At 44.8% G+C, this 22,055-nt stretch overlaps 1 protein-coding gene across 4 annotated transcripts in view; it reads right to left on the bottom strand.

The window, feature by feature from the left end:
- The window catches only part of KRT222 (keratin 222), a 71,371-nt gene that overhangs the window by 17,857 nt on the left and 31,459 nt on the right, over positions 1 to 22,055 (bottom strand). For all 4 annotated transcript variants that reach the window (XM_044298074.1, XM_044298075.1, XM_044298076.1 and 1 more), the window contains 3 exons: positions 21,058 to 21,214; positions 8,963 to 9,133; positions 5,307 to 5,438 (listed from right to left, as the gene is read on the bottom strand). In XM_044298074.1, coding sequence (XP_044154009.1) covers positions 5,307 to 5,438; positions 8,963 to 9,133; positions 21,058 to 21,214 — 460 coding nt within the window. The remainder of the gene's footprint in view (positions 1 to 5,306; positions 5,439 to 8,962; positions 9,134 to 21,057; positions 21,215 to 22,055) is intronic.

Raw genomic sequence — 22,055 nt, forward strand, 5'->3', positions numbered from 1 at the left:
TCTCATCTTCCCTTTTTCATACTTACCTTCCTTGAGCGTGACGTTCACTTCCTGTATTCTTCTCCTGTAATCTTGCGCAGAAGACTGAAGATTCTCTCCCGGCCGGGCCGCGCAATGTCCTGAACGCGCACAGCGCCGCGCATGTGCCATGGTGACTTATTCCTGGCCTGTATAGTACAGAGTCGGCGTGCGCATTCGCGGCTCTGTACTATACTGGCCAGGAAGAAGTCATCATGGCGCATGCGCGGCTGCATGCGCGTTCAGGACATTGCGCGGCCCAGCCGGGAGAGAATTTTCCGTCTTCTGCGCAAGCGTGGCCCGGCTGGATTCGACAGGAGAGGTGGCCGTGACCAGGGGAGACCAAAGACAACATCAGGTAAGAGGGGACTTATTTTCTAAAAAAGGATGGGAATTGGGTAATAAAATGTATTTAGAAAAATGGTCACTGTCAAATCATTAACAGATTTACCGGTGATCATTAAGATGAGAATACCCCTTTAACCATTGTTCAGAGAATATGAATGATACCACAGACACTTCTCTCTCGCTCGTGGTTAGTGGTCGGCTGAAGCCATTTATGTCAAACAACGGTGTTTACTCTTTATAAATCATAATCACAACACAAACTCCCCAAATGACCCTGATCAGAAGTTTACACGCCCCAGTTATTAATACCATGTATTGCCCCCTTTAACATCAATGACAGCTTGAAGTCTTTTGTGGTAGTTATGGATGAGGGTCTTTATTTTCTCAGATGGTAAAACTGCCCATTCTTCCTGTTGAAAAAAAAAAAGCAATTCCACCACAGTTTTACGTGATTTTTATTTACAACATTCGATGTGCGATAAAACTGACTGGTTACTTTTATTCTACAGGTCAGATCGAATCCGGCAATACCTTATATGTATAGTTTTTCTTGCGTTTTAATAGTGATAAAAAATTAAAATATCCGATTTTTTTTGTCGCCATATTTTGAGCCCCATAACTTTTTTGTAATTATGTGTACAGAGCTGGATGGGGGCTCATTTTTTGCGGGGCAATCTAAACTTTTTACTGATACCATTCTGGGGTGTTTAAGACTTTTTGATCACTTTTTATTTACATTTTTGTAGCAAATGAAGTGACCAAAAACGGCGAATCGGACATTTGGACTATTTTTTTTTTCTGTTTTGCTGTTTGCCGTATGGGGAATATATTTTTATACAATGGGCGTTTTTACACATTGCAAAACCCATGATGTGTCTTTTATTTTAATTTTGGGAAAAGGGGGGTGATCTGAATATTTATGGGGTTTTTTTACACTTTTTTATAGTTCCCAGGTTACACACACATCTCTGTAACACAGTACACAGCTCTGCTACATGCGGTTAGACAAACTGCTCTATATACACAGTACACAGCTCTGCTACCTGCAGGTTGCACATACATCCCTGTAACACAGTACACAGCTCTGCTACATGCAGGTTACACACACTGCTCTATATACACAGTACACAGCTCTGCTACATGCAGGTTACACACACATCTCTGTAACACAGTACACATCGCTGCTACACAGTACACAGCACTGCTACCTGCAGGTTGCATATACATCCCTGTAACACAGTACACAGCTCTGCTACATGCAGGTTACACATACAGCTCTGCTACACAGTACACAGCTCTGCTACATGCAGGTTACACATACATCTCTGTAACACAGTACACAGCTCTGCTACCTGCAGGTTACACATACAGATCTGCTACACAGTACACAGCTCTGCTACATGCAGGTTACACATACATCTCTGTAACACAGTACACAGCTCTGCTACATGCAGGTTACACACACATCTCTAGTACAGAGCTCTATTTGATGGCTACTGTTCTGTACAGTCTACCAGTTGCTGTGCACATCTGACCCCTCCCACACAGGTGACTCGTCACATGGTCATGACGTCATCACAGGTCCTTTGCTTCTCCAGCAGCTAGCAGCTCCGTCAGGTGAAGAGTGTGTGTAGTAGGGCGTATTTTGAGTTAGGGAGGACGGAGTTTTGGCTGATGTCTGAGGGAGGACAGAGTTTTAGCTGATGTCTGAGGTCTGATGGAGTTTTGCCTGACGGAGGACGGAGTTTTGTCTGATGTCTGAGGTCTGATGGAGTTTTGGGTGACGGAGGACAGAGTTTTGTCTGATGTCTGAGGTCTGATGGAGTTTTGGGTGACGGAGGACGGAGTTGTGTCTGATGTCTGAGGTCTGATGGAGTTTTGCCTGATGGAGGACGGAGTTTTGTCTGATGTCTGAGGTCTGATGGAGTTTTGGGTGACGGAGGACGGAGTTGTGTCTGATGTCTGAGGTCTGATGGAGTTTTGCCTGACGGAGGACGGAGTTTTGTCTGATGTCTGAGGTCTGATGGAGTTTTGGGTGACGGAGGACAGAGTTTTGTCTGATGTCTGATGTCTGATGGAGTTTTGGGTGACGGAGGACGGAGTTGTGTCTGATGTCTGATGGAGTTTTGCCTGATGGAGGACGGAGTTTTGTCTGATGTCTGAGGTCTGATGGAGTTTTGGGTGACGGAGGACGGAGTTTTGTCTGATGTCTGAGGGCTGATGGAGTTTTGTCTGACGGAAGACGGAGTTTTGTCTGATGTCTGATGGAGTTTTGCCTGACGGAGGACGAAGTTTTGTCTGATGTCTGAGGTCTGATGGAGTTTTGGGTGACGGAGGACAGAGTTTTGTCTGATGTCTGAGGTCTGATGGAGTTTTGGGTGACGGAGGACGGAGTTGTGTCTGATGTCTGAGGTCTGATGGAGTTTTGCCTGATGGAGGACGGAGTTTTGTCTGATGTCTGAGGTCTGATGGAGTTTTGGGTGACGGAGGACGGAGTTTTGTCTGATGTCTGAGGGCTGATGGAGTTTTGTCTGACGGAAGACGGAGTTTTGTCTGATGTCTGATGGAGTTTTGCCTGACGGAGGACGGAGTTTTGTCTGATGTCTGAGGGCTGATGGAGTTTTGCCTGATGGAGGATGGAGTTGTGGATGATGTCTGACGATGTCCTAATATGTATGCCGTACCTGGGAACAGTTGTCGGTCGAGACATGCTTGAATCTGATCTAGAGCATGCCCAGAAGGATTCAGGCAGTGTTGAAAGCCAAAGGTGGATTTACAAAAACTAACAAAATAATAAAAATTTTGAATTTTAAGAGCAAAACAGTAACAATGAAGGCACATGACAAGAATCTGCAACTAATCATATGCTAAATAGTTGCAAGTCCAAATTATGAATGAGATGGTCAAGATTATTGTCTATAAAATGATGGTAGTCTCGCATTCGAAGCTGTAGTGGATGGTGAGATATGGAGCCTGAAAGTTAAAACTTTAAAACAAGCATGTCAAGAGCGGTGACAGGTAATCTACACACTTTATTTTGTATGGCACATTGTGGTGGTGGATAGGAGCCTCTGCAGCTGTTCCCAAGGTCTTTGTTTACTCTGCTGTAGAGATGACATGCCGTACATACATGTGACTGCTGCAGCCAGTCATTGGCTTGAGCAGTTATGCTAGCACATATGGCGCAAGACTGCTAAGCAATGGACCTGAGCAGACTGGTCAATGTAAAGCCCCTAATAGAAGCGCTATTAGGATATAAATAAATTGATTCAGGATATAAATAGTAGTGATCCCAAATCCAATAACTCACTGCTTGAGAGTATGAGGGATGAAGCCAGTGGGGCCAGTAGGTCCAGGATAGTCCAGTATATCCTGATAGTCAATTTAGTGTATTCCATCATTTTTCCTTGGGACCTGGCGCTTCTATTAGGGGCTATACATTCTGCTCGGGTCCATTGCTTTTATTCGGGGCTATACACCAGTCTGCTCGGGTCCATTGCTCTCCAGTGAACCCCCCCAGATACTGGCCATATAATTACTGTATTCGCCATACACACCGATTGTTTTTCTGCGTTGCTACCCCTTCAGCAGCCTCCTCCCATAGCACCCTCTGGTGACCTTTCTCCTCCTTTTTCCTTCCATTACGAACCTTTCCATTTATCATACCACACTCCTAGTCCACTGGCGCCTCTAGTTTTTCCTATCTCTTGGATAATTGCTTCCACTAGATTGGATTAACCCTCGCTGTATACTTCTTTGTTTTTCTCTACATATCTAGCAAGACTGCTAAGGCCACTGATTGGCTGCAGTGGTCACGTGGATGTACGTTATGTCATTACTGCAGAACAAGTAAACAAAAATTGAAAGGGACCACTAGAGTGGCAGCATGGGGGATTGAACAGGTAAGTACTGGTGATTTATTTTTTTATTTTATTACATTTTGGATCCCTTAACATTTGTTCTTTTTTTTTTTTTTTTTTTACTTTGAGTGGTGATGTGTCTCCAAGTGACACATCACTGCTGGGTTAGGGGCCGCTTGGGAACACATCAGTGCGGAGGCCAGTCATTTACTGTAGAGGCGCATATGACCCCATTGTGTGGAAGTTGACACATGTGGAATGAAAGTGAATTGAAGAGAGAAAGGGAGCCAGAACAGATTGACACAGAGCAGGTGAGTTTGGATTTTTCCACACATAGCGTTGGTTGGGCAAGGGGGGCAAATTTAAAAAAATAAAACCTGAACAACCCCTTGAAACACTGTTAGTGTGGGTTGTTACTTCATAGTAGGGCCTGAATTTTCAGCCACTTAAGCTGAGATTACACAGTGCACTTGAGCAGCATCTATCTCAGTTTTTTTTTTGTTTCTGTAGACCTTGCAGTTGGTCACAGCGTTGCCTCGGATGCCAGTACATGGAGGCCATACAGGTCCACATTACAGACCCTTGTGCCACCTCTTGCTGCCTCTTTTTCTTCACTGGAAACATTGCTTCTAGGGGACAGCACATCCATCACAACATGCTACAATTTTCTTGTGGAGTCTGGTGGTATTTATGTGGGCCTATTGCAGGTTATAAGGCTGGGGCTCTACGCAGACGTGTCACATGACAGAGAAGTCATGCCACCAGAAACATTTGTGTGACTTCTGTGTCACAGCTATGATTTGGCTTTAAAAACACAGCCATATCTCAGAAAAATTGCAGGCAAGTGGCAAGACGCACACAACTTTCATTATGGTCTATCATGATAAAGTTTTGACTTGCAACCTTTGACCAAAAATCCCACAGTGTTGGATTTTCTGCGACTGTTGTGGCATATTGTGTGTCACATCACAATGCCATTCACAATCTTTTAGTAGTCCTTTAATTAAGGATCCTGATTCTTCAAGGCAAGGTGTCACATTTACAACTGGTAGACATGGCTCTGTGACGGTAAATACTTACCATTGCTTGGAGAGACTCAATTTCAGTCTGTAGGATTTTCCATTGCTTCCTGGCTTCATAAAGACTGGCCTGCGCCGCCCTCAGTTCCTCTTCGTCTTTCTGCATCTTCTGCCGAGCTTCTTCTTCTTCCAGCTAGATGGAAATGAAGTGACAGGATCATAATGTATCTGATCTGTGAGCACGATAGGTCAAAAGATAAGAACCGTACACTGACAGGGAAAATTGGACAATGACAGATGACACATATAATCTCAAGGACGCAACTTTTTTAATATTAACATTGCTTGCCCTGAAGGTTTCCGTCTTTAGACTTGCAGTACCTCTGACAAGCCTATGGATTATAGGCAAACTATGCATGGTCAACATATGGATAAAAAACAGAACATTCCTTTAATTTTTACTCAATGTGTCCAGGCATGTGCCAGGTCATTAGATACTCTGGATTATTGGATGGATCTACATGATGTGAAACTCAGAACCTTCAGAAAGAAACCTCAAAATGAAATGTTACTACAAATGATGTTACTATCGCTGTGTAATTATATTTAATGGGTTTCCTTGTTGGGCCCAGGCATCTGCTTCTTCAATATTCTTAAAAAAAACATTTACATAGAGAATATTAAGCACAACCATGAAGTGGCTTGAATATGTTTGTGCCTTTGCTCAAAGTAGGTAACATGGCCAGATTTCAATGCTTCTGTCCCACACATCACTTAGTCACAGCCCAGTTGAAGATCAGGTGGGAGAGGGGAAAGTGTTTTTAAGGTGACTAGCCTTATATTAATGAAATGTGGGTGGAAATCTCCATAAAGAGATGAACTGATATTAGAGCTCTTCCTGCCAAGATCGGATTCTCCAGTACTGATGACACCAGTCATAAACTGAAATTCTATACATTTAATTCTACTGATGAGACGTGACGATTCACAGAACATCCCCTGGTATTAGTTGTTAGCCAGTCATTGCTGACTTTTTTTTTTTTTTGAGAACTAGAAATGTTTCAAGCATATCCCAGCCTGTCCAGTTAGACCCATACTCTCACTGGTCTGTGCCATGTTTATATTGGAGCGGGCCTGGTGATCATCTACTTGATGTGCATCTGGCTTCAGATGTTATCATGGGGGTAGTAGCAGCTAACTGTAGAGGAAATGTAGAATTATATGCTGGCTTTTCAAATAAATGACAGATCATATAATGCATGGATGGGCCTGGTCAGCTCGGGCAGGAGATACTCTTACCTGGCTACTGCTCAAGCATGGGATATTCCTCTGTTGTGTGTAAGCCAAGGGGTTGTCACATTAAGACAACTCATTCATAGGATGGGGGATGTGTCTGATTGGTTGTGGTCCAACCACTGTGGCCTACACCGATCATGAGAAAGGGGTCTATGCTCCCCATTTGAATGGAGTGGCAGACACTCAAGCATGTCTGTCACTCCATTTAACTCAATGGGACTGCTAGAGATAGCCGAGTATGAGTGCTTGGCTATCTCTGGCAGCACCATAGACCTGAATGCAGCCTGCATGTATGACTGCAGCTCCTTTCAAATGAGAGAGCACTGCCCCCATTCTCATGATCATCATGGGCCCCAGTGGTCGTACCCCTCCTGATAAAACACTTATCCTCTATTCTTAGGTTCAAGGATCAGTTGCCATAATGAAGAAACCCCTTTAAAGGGATTCTGTCACGAGATTTGAGGCCTATAACCTAAACATATGGCCAGGTCCCTACTAATACGCTGAATCCGAAACTGACCTTATTAAATGTGCCTGTGGCTCTATTAGCACATAAAACAGGTTTTTATAACCTGTCATTCACGTACCTAATGTGCCCAAGGAAATGTCTCTTCATGCAGGGTGTCCGGCTGCAGCCATCTCCGTCTGGTGCCCAGCGCCACCTTCCCACTAGAAATCGCCGCCCTCCCTTTCACCTCAGCGCCGCCTCCCTCACCTCAGCGCCGCCTCCGAAATCACCCGCTCTCCTCAGCCAGATCCCGCGCGTTGAGCGAAGTGCGCATGTGCTGGCCGGCGCACTTCGCTCAAACCTGCCTTGACCGCCCTATTGCAGCCATCCTTTCACAGCCGCACGGGATCTGGCTGAGGAGAGCGGATGATTTCGGAGGCGGCGCTGAGGTGAGGGAGGCGGCGCTGAGGTGAGGTAGGCGGCTCTATTGAAAGGGAGGGCGGCGATTTCTAGTGGGAAGGCGGCGCTGGGCACCAGACGGAGATGGCTGCAGCCTGGCACCCTGCATGAAGAAACGTCCCCTTGGGCACATTAGGTACGTGAATGACAGGTTATAAAAACCTGTTTTATATGCTAATAGAGCCACAGGCACATTTAATAAGGTCAGTTTCGGATTCAGTGTATTAGTAGGGACCTGGCCATATGTTTAGGTTATAGGCCTCAAATCTCGTGACAGAATCCCTTTAAAGGTATTTTATGGCTGCATGTGCTATGGCTAAGCTAAAACTGATGTCATTGATCATGTAGCGTGCATCCTTGGGACAAGGATAAAATCAAGTCTACATGATTTTTAAGCTTCCTCCACAATAAGCTCCAGTGACCTAAAAACATGCCAAAAGTGAAGACAAATTGCACTGAGAAAGCACTGGTAGTAGTGCATTTTACATTTTGCTGGTGGCAGCTAACATCTAAACACAGCATTTTTTGAAGAACTAAAACACAAGAAAAAAAATACCAACCCTTAAAATAGTGACCCAGATTTACTAATCCTATAGATGGGGTACATTTAGACTGTCTAGACCTGCACCAGTTTTTTCACAGGGGCTCAGGCTGGATAATAAATCTGGCTCAGAGACAGACACTTTTTTTTTACCTCGGTACGAACTATTTGTCGGAATACTTTGAGACAGAATTTTACACCAGAATTGTGGTGCAATTTCGGTGCAAAATGCTGTATCTGATCTTAGGCCGTGCCCCTTCCCTAAAAAAACCTTCCCCTTCCTGCTAAGCACTGCCCCCTTTGTAAAAAAAATAAAAATGGACAACCCCTATAAGTTTTTTTGTGACAAAAGTGTTGGCTTCATAAGTACAGAGGCTAATAAATGACGTATGACTCCCTAATTGATAGTTACAATAGGAAACTTTTTTTTTCAGCTGAGTTTCACTTTAAGAGTTTGGAGGCCTTTTAGAGGCAAGTTAAATAACAGAATGAAAGTTTTGTTAGGAACAATTTATGAAACAGTCGCTAAAGGGTTAAGACAATATATTTCAATAGGGTTTGAACCCATGGAGCAGAGAGCTCAAAACTATATAGGAGGGCCAATAGAACGGAAGCCTGGGCTCATCCAAGCTACATCGTGACATGGTGTTCATAATGAAGGGAGGTAAGTGTATGGCCACTCCTGAAGTTTGAGGTCAGGTTCCCAAAAGGCCTCTTCCTCATTCACATCAGCATCTTAATGTCAAGGCCTTACATTTTACGATGGGTAATGGTATTGATCATAAAATATTGCAAAGCATTGTGGGTGCTGGGTAATCCCTGCATTCATGCACACACACACGTATATATATTTATCTGCAGTGCTCCTGGCACTCCCGCCCGGCATCCCCTGCAGTGAGGCAATCAGAGGACCAGGCTGGCTATGACTCTGCATCCCTTTCCTGGAAGCTGCCTGCCTGTGTAATGCACTTACCAGGATCCTGGCTGGAAGGTCGTCGGTGGTGTGACTTCTGCTGATGAGAGCCTCATAGTGTCTTCTGATCTCATTGAGGAGCTGGGACAGTTCCATCCTGCTCCCATCCTCCACTGTAGCAAACTGAATATCATCGATGGGATGTTTTAACTGCTGCACAGCCTGGACTTTCTGCAGTGGGAGAGAGAGGGAGGGAAGGAGACATGGAGAAAGCCATGAATGAAACACTATAATCAGCTGCACATGGAAATGTAGAAGAGAATTCTCCAGTAAATATAAATCCTTAAGTCACCCTCCGCCTCTGGGAAAGCTGGGTGACAAGCAATATGGCTGCTTCTGCAGGGATGGTACCCTCCAGTGATATGTATTCTGCTCCACAGGGCAGATTTGGTGATCAGGACACAAGGAAAGCTGGGTGACAGTCCCTAGGGGAGCTGTAATACGGGTTATGTAGGTAAGAGGTAGAGGAATAACAGCTCAGCAGGAGTTTGACAGATTTATGGGGGGATTTAGGATTTGTTGTGTGATATTCCTTGATCGAAAGCCTTAAAGGGAACCTGCTATATGCTATATTCCCACAATTTCTGTTGCATCAGACGTTGCTTGTATGGCACAGTGCACCAGACGCCATTCCTTACCCTCTAGCTCTTCCTGTTGCGACATACTGAAAAAGGTCCACACTGGAACGAAACGTCTAGACTGATGTGTCGCCAATCAAGCAACGTCTGATGCAGCAGAAATTGTGGGAATTCACCACTTCATTGCATCACCTGTATAGCACTTTAGGGTAGCTCAGCATCTCTTATTGGCTTTGCTGTCATCATTTATTTTACACACAATAAATCACAGATTTTGAATCTCTTGAGAGTGTGTGGAATTTTTCTATGTGCCCTATTATGGAAATCTGATCTGTACGCAGCACCTCAATGAAGCTCAACAGATCAGGAGTGCACTGGTCTTTTATCTATTGGAAAAACGGACAGAAATAAATAGTCATTTGGGTGATTTCTTCCTTTGAATAGTCATACTATCCAGACTGTAATCACGCTCAACGTGGCATGATTGACATGCCAAAGGGGGTCCAATATCACCAGAATAGCTCCTGGAGTTGCCCTGTTTCACCTATGCACTGTGCATGCGCTGGAAGCTGAGAGAGAGAGAGAGTGCTGGGGCTTCCGCTGTCAGCCGCAGGAGAGCTCTGCCTCTGCGGTACACACATAAAGCAAGGACAGGTACACCCGACCACTGCACATGCCCAGGCAGCTGGGTCCCAGGAACTAATCTGGTGATAATTCGTGATACTATACCCCCTTTGGTATGTCATGCTGTAGGGTATGTTCCCATGCAGCAGACTGAAAGATCTTTCCATACGGTCAAATGGGGTTATTTGTGCAGAATGTACGTGGATTTCTGCAAGCCCCATTTGGATAAACGAGACAGTCACATACCTATATGCAAGGTTACTGCTTGTACAGGCGTGGATTTGTTTTTTTGGCGCATGAACCTCTTAAATTTGCAGCATCTTATTCCGCGCACTTCTGATTAAGGCTGGCGTATTACATTCCCCCATAACCATTTGCGGTTTGTGACAGTTTTTGCCCTAATTTTCTAATAATGGTGTTAATAAATGCCACAAAACCGGGAAGTGCATACACCCTAACAATGTTGAGCCTTCAAACCATCAGCAATATATCATTAGGGGCATGCACACATGACACATGCAATTGTACATGTCACCAAAATAGCTGACGACACTACAAGATCTGATCCATCATATTGGTCATGCTGCAGAAATACATGGAATAGAACCCATATGAACTCAGCCTAGGACCAAGTTCACATAGCTGTATTACAGCTTCATTTTAGCCTCCATATTAAAGGTCAGTATTCAGTTCAGATAATGATAGAACCTTATTTTCCCTCTGTTTCAGTCCATTAGCAGACTACAGACTTCTTCTGGCAGCCAGTAATCTGAAAAAGCGACAGAAACTGCTGAAAATAAGAATATTCTATAGTAAAGCTATGGAACATTCCCTGAATAGTCTACAGAAATATCTGTATGTATAGGTGTAACGTTGGAGGCACCTAGGATGTATTTGCAGTAAGTCCCAGCCAGGGGCGTAGCTAATGGCTCATGGGCCCTGGTGCAAGAGTTCAGCTTGGCCCCCCTTCCCTCAGTGCTTTGTGGCCAGGGTCAGGGAAGCACAAGGCCTTCGTGTTGCCCAAGGCAAAAATTGAAACGGCACCCCCTTGAGCTAGAGGTTTAACTTGACCAGCATGCACTTTCTATAATACTGGTGTCTTCGTATGCAGCACAAGGGTCTTTGGGCCCCCTCAGGCTCCTGGGCCCGGTAGCGACTGCTACCTCTGCACCCCCTATAGCTACGCCCCTGGTCCCAGCAGAACAGCAGCGCTAGAATATACATGTGATGTTATATCAGCACTTGATCAAAATAGACAGATACTATATCATAATGGCAGGATCTGCAAACAATACTCTAGGTTGTAATGCTGTGCTACATAGATTATATGCCCATAAAAGCTAATGTTCAAAATCCTGTCCCATACATATATTTCAATTTTTTTTGTGCGTGCTGGTTTCACACAAGTTCTTAGTATCCGGCAGACTGTTCCAGCAGGGAACACCCTGCCAGGTCTCTCTACATTCTGGCATTGCCGAAAGCTAAAATGTAGAGATCCGGCCGCAAGCCGGCAAATATGCAGCAAATCGGATGGACAAAAAACGGGCCGGAATGCAGAGAGAAGCGTTAGTGTTAAACTAGCCTTAGCTAATTGAGGGACTTTGCACTGCAGAGTATTGAACACTAGTCAGACCACACATGGAGTACTGTGTACAGTTCTGGGCTCCTGTAAACAAGGCAGACATAGCAGAGCTGGAGAGGGTCCAGAGGAGGGCAACTAAAGTAATAACTGGAATGGGGCCACTACAGTACCCTGAAAGATTATCAAAATTAGGGTTATTCACTTTAGAAAAAAGACGACTGAGAGGAGATCTAATTGCTATGTATAAATATATCAGGGATCAGTACAGAGATCTATCCCATCATCTATTCATTCCCAGGACGGTGACTGTGACGAGGGGACATCCTCTGCGTCTGGAGGAAAGAAGGTTTGTACACAAACATAGAAGAGGATTCTTTACAGTAAGAGCAGTAAAACTATGAAACTCTCTGCCTGAGGAGGTGGTGATGGTGAGTACAATAAAGGAATTCAAGAGGGGCCTGGATGTATTTCTGGAGCGTAATAATATTACAGGCTATAGCTACTAGAGAGAGATCGTTGATCCAGGGATTTATTCTGATTGGAGTTGGGAAGGAATGTTTTATTCCCCTAAAGTGAGGAAAATTGGCTTCTACCGCACAGGTTTTTTTTTTTTTTGCCTTCCTCTGGATCAACTTGCAGGATAACAGGCCGAACTGGATGGACAAATGTCTTTTTTCGGCCTTATGTACTATGTTACTACTATGTTACTTGCTGCTGGATTATATCACAAATCATTGCACCGCTCCCAGAGATCAACTTATTAACGATGGACCCTACGTTACATTAATGCCAAATTTACACAACCATATTTTTCATCCATGTGCTATCTACATTTTTTATGGGGTCATGCACACATGCATATTTTTTGTGGATCCTTGTTACCATTGCACAAATTATAGAACATGTCCTGTTCTGGGCTGTATTGCAGACAAGAATAGTGTTTTCAATTTATGGGAGTGAGAAAAATGTAGGATGCACATGGAAAGTACCTGTATTTTGCAGGTTTACAGACCAAAATACGGATACAGTCATGTGCATGAGGCCAAAAGACGGTCCCTTGTTAAAGGGGTTTTCAAGTACCTAGATATTGATGATCTCTCCTTAAGATCAGTCATTACTATCAAAACAATGGTAGTATGTCACCTCACGCCCCCCAACTGTTGGACAGCAACCAGCACTGGAAACTCTACAGCCTGAAGCAGAATTTTCCACTGTAGTGGTCATGCTAGGATGCATCAGCTCAGCTCCCATTCAAGTACCTTGATGCTATATAGCGGCCTCCCTTCCACTGTATGGTTCAGGGATGGCCAACCTGCGGCTCTACAGCTGTTGCAAAACTTCAACTCTCAGCATGTACAGACTGCCTACAGCTGTCAGCCTACAGCAGGGCATGGTGGAAATGGTAGTTTTACAACAGCTGGAGAGCCGCAGGTTGGCCATCCCTGGTATAGTTCCTGGTGACAGTGGCTGCCTAAAACAGTTGATGGAACCCCCCCACATTGATATTGATATTGATGACCTGAGGATAGGTCATCTGTTTCTAAGTACTAAAAAAAACCTTGAACAAGCTAAGGCTACTTTCACACTTGCGTTCGGAGCGGATCCGTCTGGTATCTGCACAGACGGATCCGCACCTATAATGCAAACGCTTAGATCCGTTCAGAACGGATCTGTTTGCATTACCATGAACAAAAAAAAAAAATATATTTTTTCTTCTTCTTCATGGTAATGCAAACGGATCCGTTTTGACTTTACATTGAAAGTCAATGGGGGACGGATCCGTTTGAAAATTGAGCCATATAGTGTCAAATTCAAACGGATCTGTCCCCATTGACTTCCATTGTAAGTCTGGACGGATCCGTTTGCCTCCGCACAGCCAGGCGGACACCCGCGTTCAGGTGTCCACCTGCTGAGCGGAGCGGAGGACAGACGGAGCCATACTGATGCAGATCCGCATCCACTCAGAATACATTAGGGCTGGACGGATCCGTTCAGGGGCGCTTGTCAGAGCCTTTAAACGGAACTCACAAGCGGAGCCCCGAACGCTAGTGTGAAAGTAGCCTAAAAGCAGTGCCACATCTTTAGCCTCTTGTACATATTCAGTGGCGTAACTACCGGGGAAGCAGCAGTTATGATCGATTCTTGTCTTAATGTTCAGGGCCCCTTCACAGCAGCAGCTGATCAGGCCCCCTCGCTAATGTGATCTAATCTTAATGTCTCCTGATGTGTCTGGGATTTGAACCCACAACCTCCAATGTATCAGTGGCAAAGCATTTACCCACACAGCCATAAAGGCTGCATTGCAACTTGAAAAAATATGAGACTTCTACTGTTATAGCTGGCTAAGTGTACATCTATACACATGACAGCTTCCCCAACACACCTAGCACTGCTATATATCTATATGAAAGCTGTCCCAGCACACTCAGCCCTGCTATATCTATGGCACTATGATACTGGAACATGGGGGGGAGAGAGGCACTTGATACTGGCACTTTTTTTTGGGGGGGGGGGGAGATGACATTATGATACTGGGACATGGGGTGGAGGAGAGAGGCACTTGATACTGGCATGTGGGGGGGGGGAGTTGGCACTTGATACTGGCACATGGGTGGGTTTGGCACTATGATACTGGGGCATGGGGGGAAAGAGAGGCGCTTGATACTGGCATGTGGGGGGGTTGGCACTTGATACTGGCACATAGGTGGGTTTGGCACTATGATACTGGCACATGGGGGGGAGAGGCACTTGATACTGGCACTTTTTTTGGGGGGGAGATGACACTATGATACTGGGACATGGGGGGAGAGAGAGGCACTTGATACTGGCATGTGGGGGGGGGGGGGTTGGCACTCGATACTGGCACATGGGTGGGTTTGGCACTATGATACTGACACATGGGGGGAGGCACTTGATACTGCCACTTTTTTTTTGGGGGGGGAGATGGCACTATGATACTGGGACATGGGGGGAAAGAGAGAGGCACTTGATACTGGCACATAGGGGGGGGGGGGGTTTGGCACTATGATACTGTCACATGGGGGGTGGGAAGGAGAAAGGCACTTGATACTGGCACATGGGGGGGGAGATGGCACTATGATACTGGGACATGTGGGGGGAGGAGAGAGGCACTTGATACTGGCATATGATGGGGGGGCATCTATGGGGACACTTACTGGCACATTATTGGAGGGCATTATGGGGGACACTAGGCCGGCAGCCTATCAGAGACACTGGGGGGCATCTACTGGGGCACTATATATGGGGCATTTTATACTGGTACATTATGGGGGGCACTAGCAGGAAGGGGGAGAGGAACACTATGGAGGCATTTACTGGGGGCACTATATAGGGGTATTTTATACTGGCACATTATGGGGGCACTATGGGGACATTAGCTCAACTGGAGGCATGACAAGGGAGTATTTTTGTCACATTATAAGGATAATTATTTCTACTGGGGGGGCATTATGGTGGGCTTTATTACTACCACATGGTATGACCCCCTAGTAGCAGCACCAGCCTCTCCCTGCTCTGCTATCCCTCTGCCCCTTCTCCAAATCCTTATTATGAAATCTTTCTCATTAGGATAAAACACAACCCCGGCTAAAGTGTGGAAGTGGAGTCCGAGATCCCCAAGGGCCAAGCTAAGTAATTGTAAGTTTTCATGTGAAATATGTTTATGTTATACACATATAGCATACACCGTGCCACACAATGTACAGTATACCTCTACTCTGTGCCACACAATGTACAGTATACCTCTACACTGTGCCACACAATGTACAGTATACCTCTACACTGTGCCACACAATGTACAGTATACCACTACACTGTGCCACACAATGTACAGTATACCGCTACACTGTGCCACACAATATACAGTATACCTCTACACTGTGCCCCACAATATACAGTACACCTCTACACTGTGCCCCACAATATACAGTATACCTCTACACTGTGTCCCACAATATACAGTATACCTCTACACTGTGCCACACAATATACAGTATACCTCTACACTGTGCCACACAATATACAGTATACCTCTACACTGTGCCTCACAATATACAGTATACCGCTACACTGTGCCACACAATATACAGTATACCGCTACACTGTGCCAAAGGAGTGGGGTTTACACAGGAGGAGGGAGGTGCAAAGCGCGCTGGAGGGGCCCTTACAAATTTTTGCTGTGGGGACCAGTCACTTCTAGTTACGCCCCTGTATATATTAGATATTTTTAGTCTCAATATGCTTGATCTTTTTGTTTACAGTACAAGCCTGACTGTCAAGGGTAGTGGATATAGAACTAAATGGTTTGACCTAGACCTGTTTATCCTGGCAGTCTCCTGGTTTTCACCCTTTAACCCCTATACAGGGATCTGGACTTCCCTGCAGGGATATCACCAGGCTGATGCTACTTCTTGTAATAGTCCTGGTGTGGTTGGCTGATGATCCACTGGGGTCAGAGACACCGGTGTGAAGCACTGAGGGATCAGGTATTACTCCTAGTTAGGAAACAGACAGAGGTCATCGCAGGCACAGTACATGCAAATCTGTGAAATTAGTCCAAGGTCAAGCAGGCAGCAAAGGGACAATACTGTAAATAGGTAATGTTCCAGTCAGACAGCAGAGGGTCAGAATCAGCAATTGGGCATAGGTTAGCATGCAGGCAGGTGAACATTATAGCACACCCTAGCGGAGTGCCTTAAGTACCCTAAGGTGTCTGGCCATAGGCTGGGGAGAGTAAGGGAGTATGCTGGCCCTTAAAGAGCCAGGGAGTACATGGGCCCTACAGGCAGACAGTGATAACTTGACCGAGAAACATACGTCGCAGCCTGCAGGAACCCCTGGATTCCGGCGGCTGGACCTGTTGTAGGTGGGCAAAGGAGGGACATTGGGTCTGCGTAGCTGACAGCAGCAGGATGACAGACACGGTGCCCCTGCTTGCCCAGAGTAAGGCGGTGGCAGACACATCTATATAACCCTGACAGCTATCTCTCCCGACCCCCCATATGCATGTGTTGTCCATGGGTAGAGAGGAGTAAAACACTGCCAGACTCCTCTGGCAGTGGTTTATGTCCCCTGAGAACCAAAGATAGGTTCTAACCCAACATGCCAGATCCTTATTTCCCCAGCCATCTACCACTGACCCTCATACATATTAGGAGCTCTTCTAGTCTTCTAGAGGTGTCATCTTACATACTTCTAATGTGTATGGGCAGCTTTACTGGCGTGCATTGTACTGTAGCACATTTGTAACAGGAAGCTGCTGTTACAGTGTTAAGCACTTGTTACAACTCGCCCATACATTACCCAAGAAAAATGCCGCTCGATACTCCCTGAACGTGTAATTATGAATGCAAACAGTTTATTTAATCTCCTTGACTGTGGGAAGATGGAAAATGATTAAGCAAAATACCCTCGTAAATCTGCATTTGCGTAAACACACTGGGGAATTAACTCTTATGTATTTACAGACAGGGAACGGTTTGAGTATTGTATCTACTGGCACAGGACTTCAGTGCCAAACAGTTTTTGATGTGTTTTAGTACGCCAATTTTACAGACTGACAACAATACGCACAAAACCGAACATAAAATCGATTTCAGAGGAAAAATTGTTAGGAAACATTCTTTCCTGTATATTTACTTGTATATAAAGGGCAAGTACTGCCAAAAATTACAAGGAAGAGGCACTCCAATACAACCTGTATATGACATAAAGGAGGGCCTCATTCACATGTGGTACAATTGTTTAGGTAGTGGGACTCCTACACTCATAAAGCCTATGCACTAAGTGAAAGGGCTTCCAAAAATTACAAGGAACCGGCACTCCGATACACCCTTGTTTACACATAAAGGAGGGCATTATACACACCCTTGAAAAATTATGATTGATGGCCTGCAGGTAAGCTGACCCTGTAAAACATTATATGCAAGGGCCTGCAGGTGAGCTGACCCTCTAAAAAATTACAGTGCTGCCCATAATTATTCATACCCCTGGCAAATTTAGATTTAAAGTTACTTTTATTCAACCAGCAAGTAATTTTTTGACAGGAAATGACATAGGTGTCTCCCAAAAGATAATAAGTAGATGTACAAGAGGCATTATTGTGGAAAAAAAAACCAATTTCTCAGCTTTTATTTACATTTGAGCCAAAAATACAAGATGTTCCGCACTGTGGAAAATCTCAGAGGACGTGGTCGGAAGCCAAAAGTGACGCCTGTGCTGGCCAGGAGGATAGTTAGAGAAGTAAAAAACAATCCAAGGATCACCACCAAGGCCATCCTGGTGAATCTGGGCTCTGCTGGTGGCAATGTCTCAATGCAGACAATCCAATGGACACTGCACACTGCTGGGTTCCACTTCTCCAGATAAGACACAAAAGCTCGCTTGGCCTTTGCAAAAGCTCACCTGGACAAAGAAGAAGACTTCTGGTCTTCTGTGTTATGGTCAGATGAAACAAAAATTGAATTGTTTGGTCACAAAGATGTTTCCTTCATTTGGCGCAAAAAAGGAGAAGCCTTCAACCCAAAGAACACCATCCCCACTGTCAAACATAGTGTTGGGAACCTAATGCTTTGGGGTTGTTTTTCAGCCAATGGACCAGGGAACCTAATCACAGTAAACGGCACCATGAAAAAAGAGCAATTCTCAATGACAACATCAGGCAGTCTGCAAAGAAACTTTGCCTTGGGCACCAGTGGACATCTCAGCATGACAATGATCCAAAACACACAGCAAGAGTGGTGAAGAAATGGTTAGCAGACAACAACATTAACGTTTTGGTGGAGTGGCCCAGCCAGAGTCCAGACTTGAATCCAATTAAGAATCTGTGGAGGGAGCTAAAGATCAGGGTGATGGCAAGAAGACCCTCCAACCTGAAATTTACATTTCAGAAAATAGTGTCCAGTCCGAAATTATTCATACTCTTCTCAATAATCAATAGAAAAGCCTTTATTGGCTCTAACAGCAATCAAACGCTTCCTATAATTGCAGACCATCTTTTTGCATGTCTCCAGAGGTATTTTTGCCCATTCCTCTTTAGCAATGAGCTCCAAATCTTTCAGGTTGGAGGGTCTTCTTGCCATCACCCTGATCTTTAGCTCCCTCCACAGATTCTTAATTGGATTCAAGTCTGGACTTTGGCTGGGCCACTCCAAAACATTAATGTTGTTGTCTGCTAACCATTTCTTCACCACATTTGCTGTGTGTTTTGGGATATTGTCAAGCAAGCTTTTGTGTGCCTTATCTGGAGAAGTGGAACCCAGCAGTGTGCAGTGTCCGTTGGATTGTCTGCCTTTAGATATTGCCACCAGCAGAGCCCAGATTCACCAGGATGGCCTTGGTGGTGATCCTTGGATTCTTTTTCACCTCTCTAACGATCCTCCTGGCTAGCACAGGCATCATTTTTGGCTTCCGACCACGTCCTCTGAGATTTTCCACAGTGCGGAACATCTTGTATTTTTTTCTCAAATGTAAAAAAAAGCTGAGAAATGTTTTTTCCCCACAATAATGCCTCTTGTACATTGTCTTATTATCTTTTGGGAGACACCTATGTCATTTCCCGTCAAAAAATTACTTGCTGGTTGAATAAAAGTAACTTTAAGTCAAAATTTGCCAGGGGTATGAATAATTATGGGCAGCACTGTTTATGCTAGGGCCTGCAGGTGAGCTGACCCTTTAAAACATTATATGTGAGGGCTTGCAGGTGAGCTGACCCTGTAAAAGATTGTAGGTTAGCTCACTAATCTTGTAAAGGGTGGGCGACAACCCAAATACTACATTTCACTATTCAAATGTTGTTGCTAAAATATAACAATATAAAATATAACATATATATTGTTATATTTTAGTGACAACATTTGAATAGTGAAACGCTGTAAAAGATTGTAGGTGAGGGCCTGGAGGTGAGCTGACCCTGTAAAAAAGTATATGTGAGGGCCTGCAGGTGAGCTAACCCTGTAAAAGATTGTAGGTGAGGGGCTGCAGGGGAGCTGACCCTGTAAAACATTATATGCAAGGGCCTGCAGGTGAGTTGACCCTGTAAAACAATATATGCGAGGGCTTGCAGGTGAGCTGACCCTGTAAATCATTATATGCTTTGGCCTGTAGGTGAGCTGACCCTGTAAAAGATTGTAGGTGAGGGTCTTCTGGTGAGCTGTCCCTCTAAGAAATTATATGCGAGGGCCTGTAGGGGAGCTGACCCTGTAAAACATTATATGCGAGGGCCTGCAGGTGAGCTGATCCTCTAAAAAACTATATGCGAGGGCCTGCAGGTGAGCTGACCCTCTAAAAAATTATATGCGAGGGCCTGCAGGTGAGCTGACCCTCTAAAACATGATATGCAAGGGCCTGCAGGTGAGCTGAACCTTTAAAAGATTGTTGGTGAGGGCCTGCAGGTGAGCTGACCTGTAAAAAATTGTAGGTGAGGGCCTGCAGGTGAGCTGACCCTGTAAAACATTATATGTGAGGGCCTGCAGGTGAGCTGACCCTGTAAAACATTATATGCAAAGGCCTGCAGGTGAGCTGACCCTGTAAAAGATTGTAGGTGAGGGCCTGCTGGTGAGCTGACCCTGTAGGAAATTATTTGCGAGGGCCTGCAGGTGAGCTGACCCTGTAAAACATTATATGCGAGGGCCTGCAGGTGAGCTAACCCTGTAAAAGAGTGTAGGTGAGGGCCTGCAGGTGAGCTGACCCTGTAAAACATTATATGCGAGGGCCTGCAGGTGAGCTGACCCTGTAACACATTATATGCAAAGGCCTGCAGGTGATCTGACCCTGTAAAAGATTGTAGGTGAGGCCCTGCTGGTGAGGCTGACCCTCTAAAAATGTATATGTAAGGGCCTGCAGGTGAGCTGACCCTGTAAAACATTATATGCAAGGGCCTGCAGGTGAGCTGACCCTGTAAAAGATTGTAGGTGAGGCCCTGCTGGTCCACTGACCCTGTAAAACATTATATGCAATGGCATATATGCGAGGGCATTATATGCGACGAATAAGCATGTTGATATGATGGAAGAGGAGGAGAAGAAAAGGAAGATTTAACCATATACCCTTGTTTGCCGTGGAAGGGGTGCATGGGAATACAGTTTATTCAGTACATTATAAACAACATATTTAAAGTGCCTTTATGTTCATCAGCTGCTCTATGGTGGAGTCTAGAAGTCATGGTCAATCCAGGCCTTGTTCATTTTTATAAGAGTCAACCTGTTGACTCTGACTCCAACTCCACAGCCTTCTGACCACCACTTATGCTGCAGTAGCTGTGCCCAAACACTAGAGGGAGCCCCTTTTCATACCTCTTGATGATTTGAAATGACGTTCTTTATTTCTTTTTCCTTATCCATAATTATTATTTTCAGATCAGAGATGTTTTCTGCAAAATCATCTGCCATTGTTCTCAGAACATGTGTTTTCTCTGTAATCCGATTCTTTTCCAAAGCCTCTCTCACAGCCCTGTAAAAATACTTCCATATTGAAGACAGACATTGTTCATTGACTTTCCCCATGATACCACTAGAGCCAACAAGGAAATTTTAAGTAGCCAGCAGAAGGACCTTCCTATCCACATCTGTTATGTTGAAAGGGTTTTCCAGGCACCTGATAGCGATGACCTATCCTAAGAATAGGTCCTTAATATCTGATTGGTGAGGTTCTGAGATCCACACCCCCCACTGATCAACTGTTCTCTTTAGCCTCTGATGCTGGAAATATCACTGTGAATGGAACAGGAAGCACAGCTCTGTTCAAAGTGTAGTGGCTGTACTGGACTACTGCAGCTTAGCTTCCATTCAATTTAAAGGTAACTGAGCTGCAGTACCCAGCACAACCACCACACTTTGAATAGAGCTGTGCTTCCTGTTCCATTAAGGGCTCATGCACACGAACATATTTTCTTTCCGTCTCCGTTTTTTTTTTTTTTGCGGACCGTATGCGGAACCATTCATTTCAAAGGGTCCGCAACAAAAATGTAATTTACTCCGTGTGCATTCCATCTCTGTATGTCCGTTCCGCAAAAAAATAGAACATGTCCTATTATTGCCCGCATTACAGACAAGGATAAGGACTGTTCTATGAAGGGCCTATCCTGAGGATAGGTCATCAAAATCAGGAGCCTGGAAAACTCTTTTAATAAAGAACTGTCTATTTGTGAGAAAAAAAACAACTAGCTCTATCTCTGTGTGACCATTTGTCTTTCATTATTAGCCAGTTATGTCTCTGATCTCTTCTTCCTCTTTTAAGCTGGGCTTAGAAATTCGTTATAGTGGCCATTTGTGAAGCTATAGATCTCGTGTAG

This window comes from Bufo gargarizans, chromosome 6, assembly GCF_014858855.1.
Source record: "Bufo gargarizans isolate SCDJY-AF-19 chromosome 6, ASM1485885v1, whole genome shotgun sequence".
Lineage (NCBI taxonomy): Eukaryota > Metazoa > Chordata > Amphibia > Anura > Bufonidae > Bufo > Bufo gargarizans.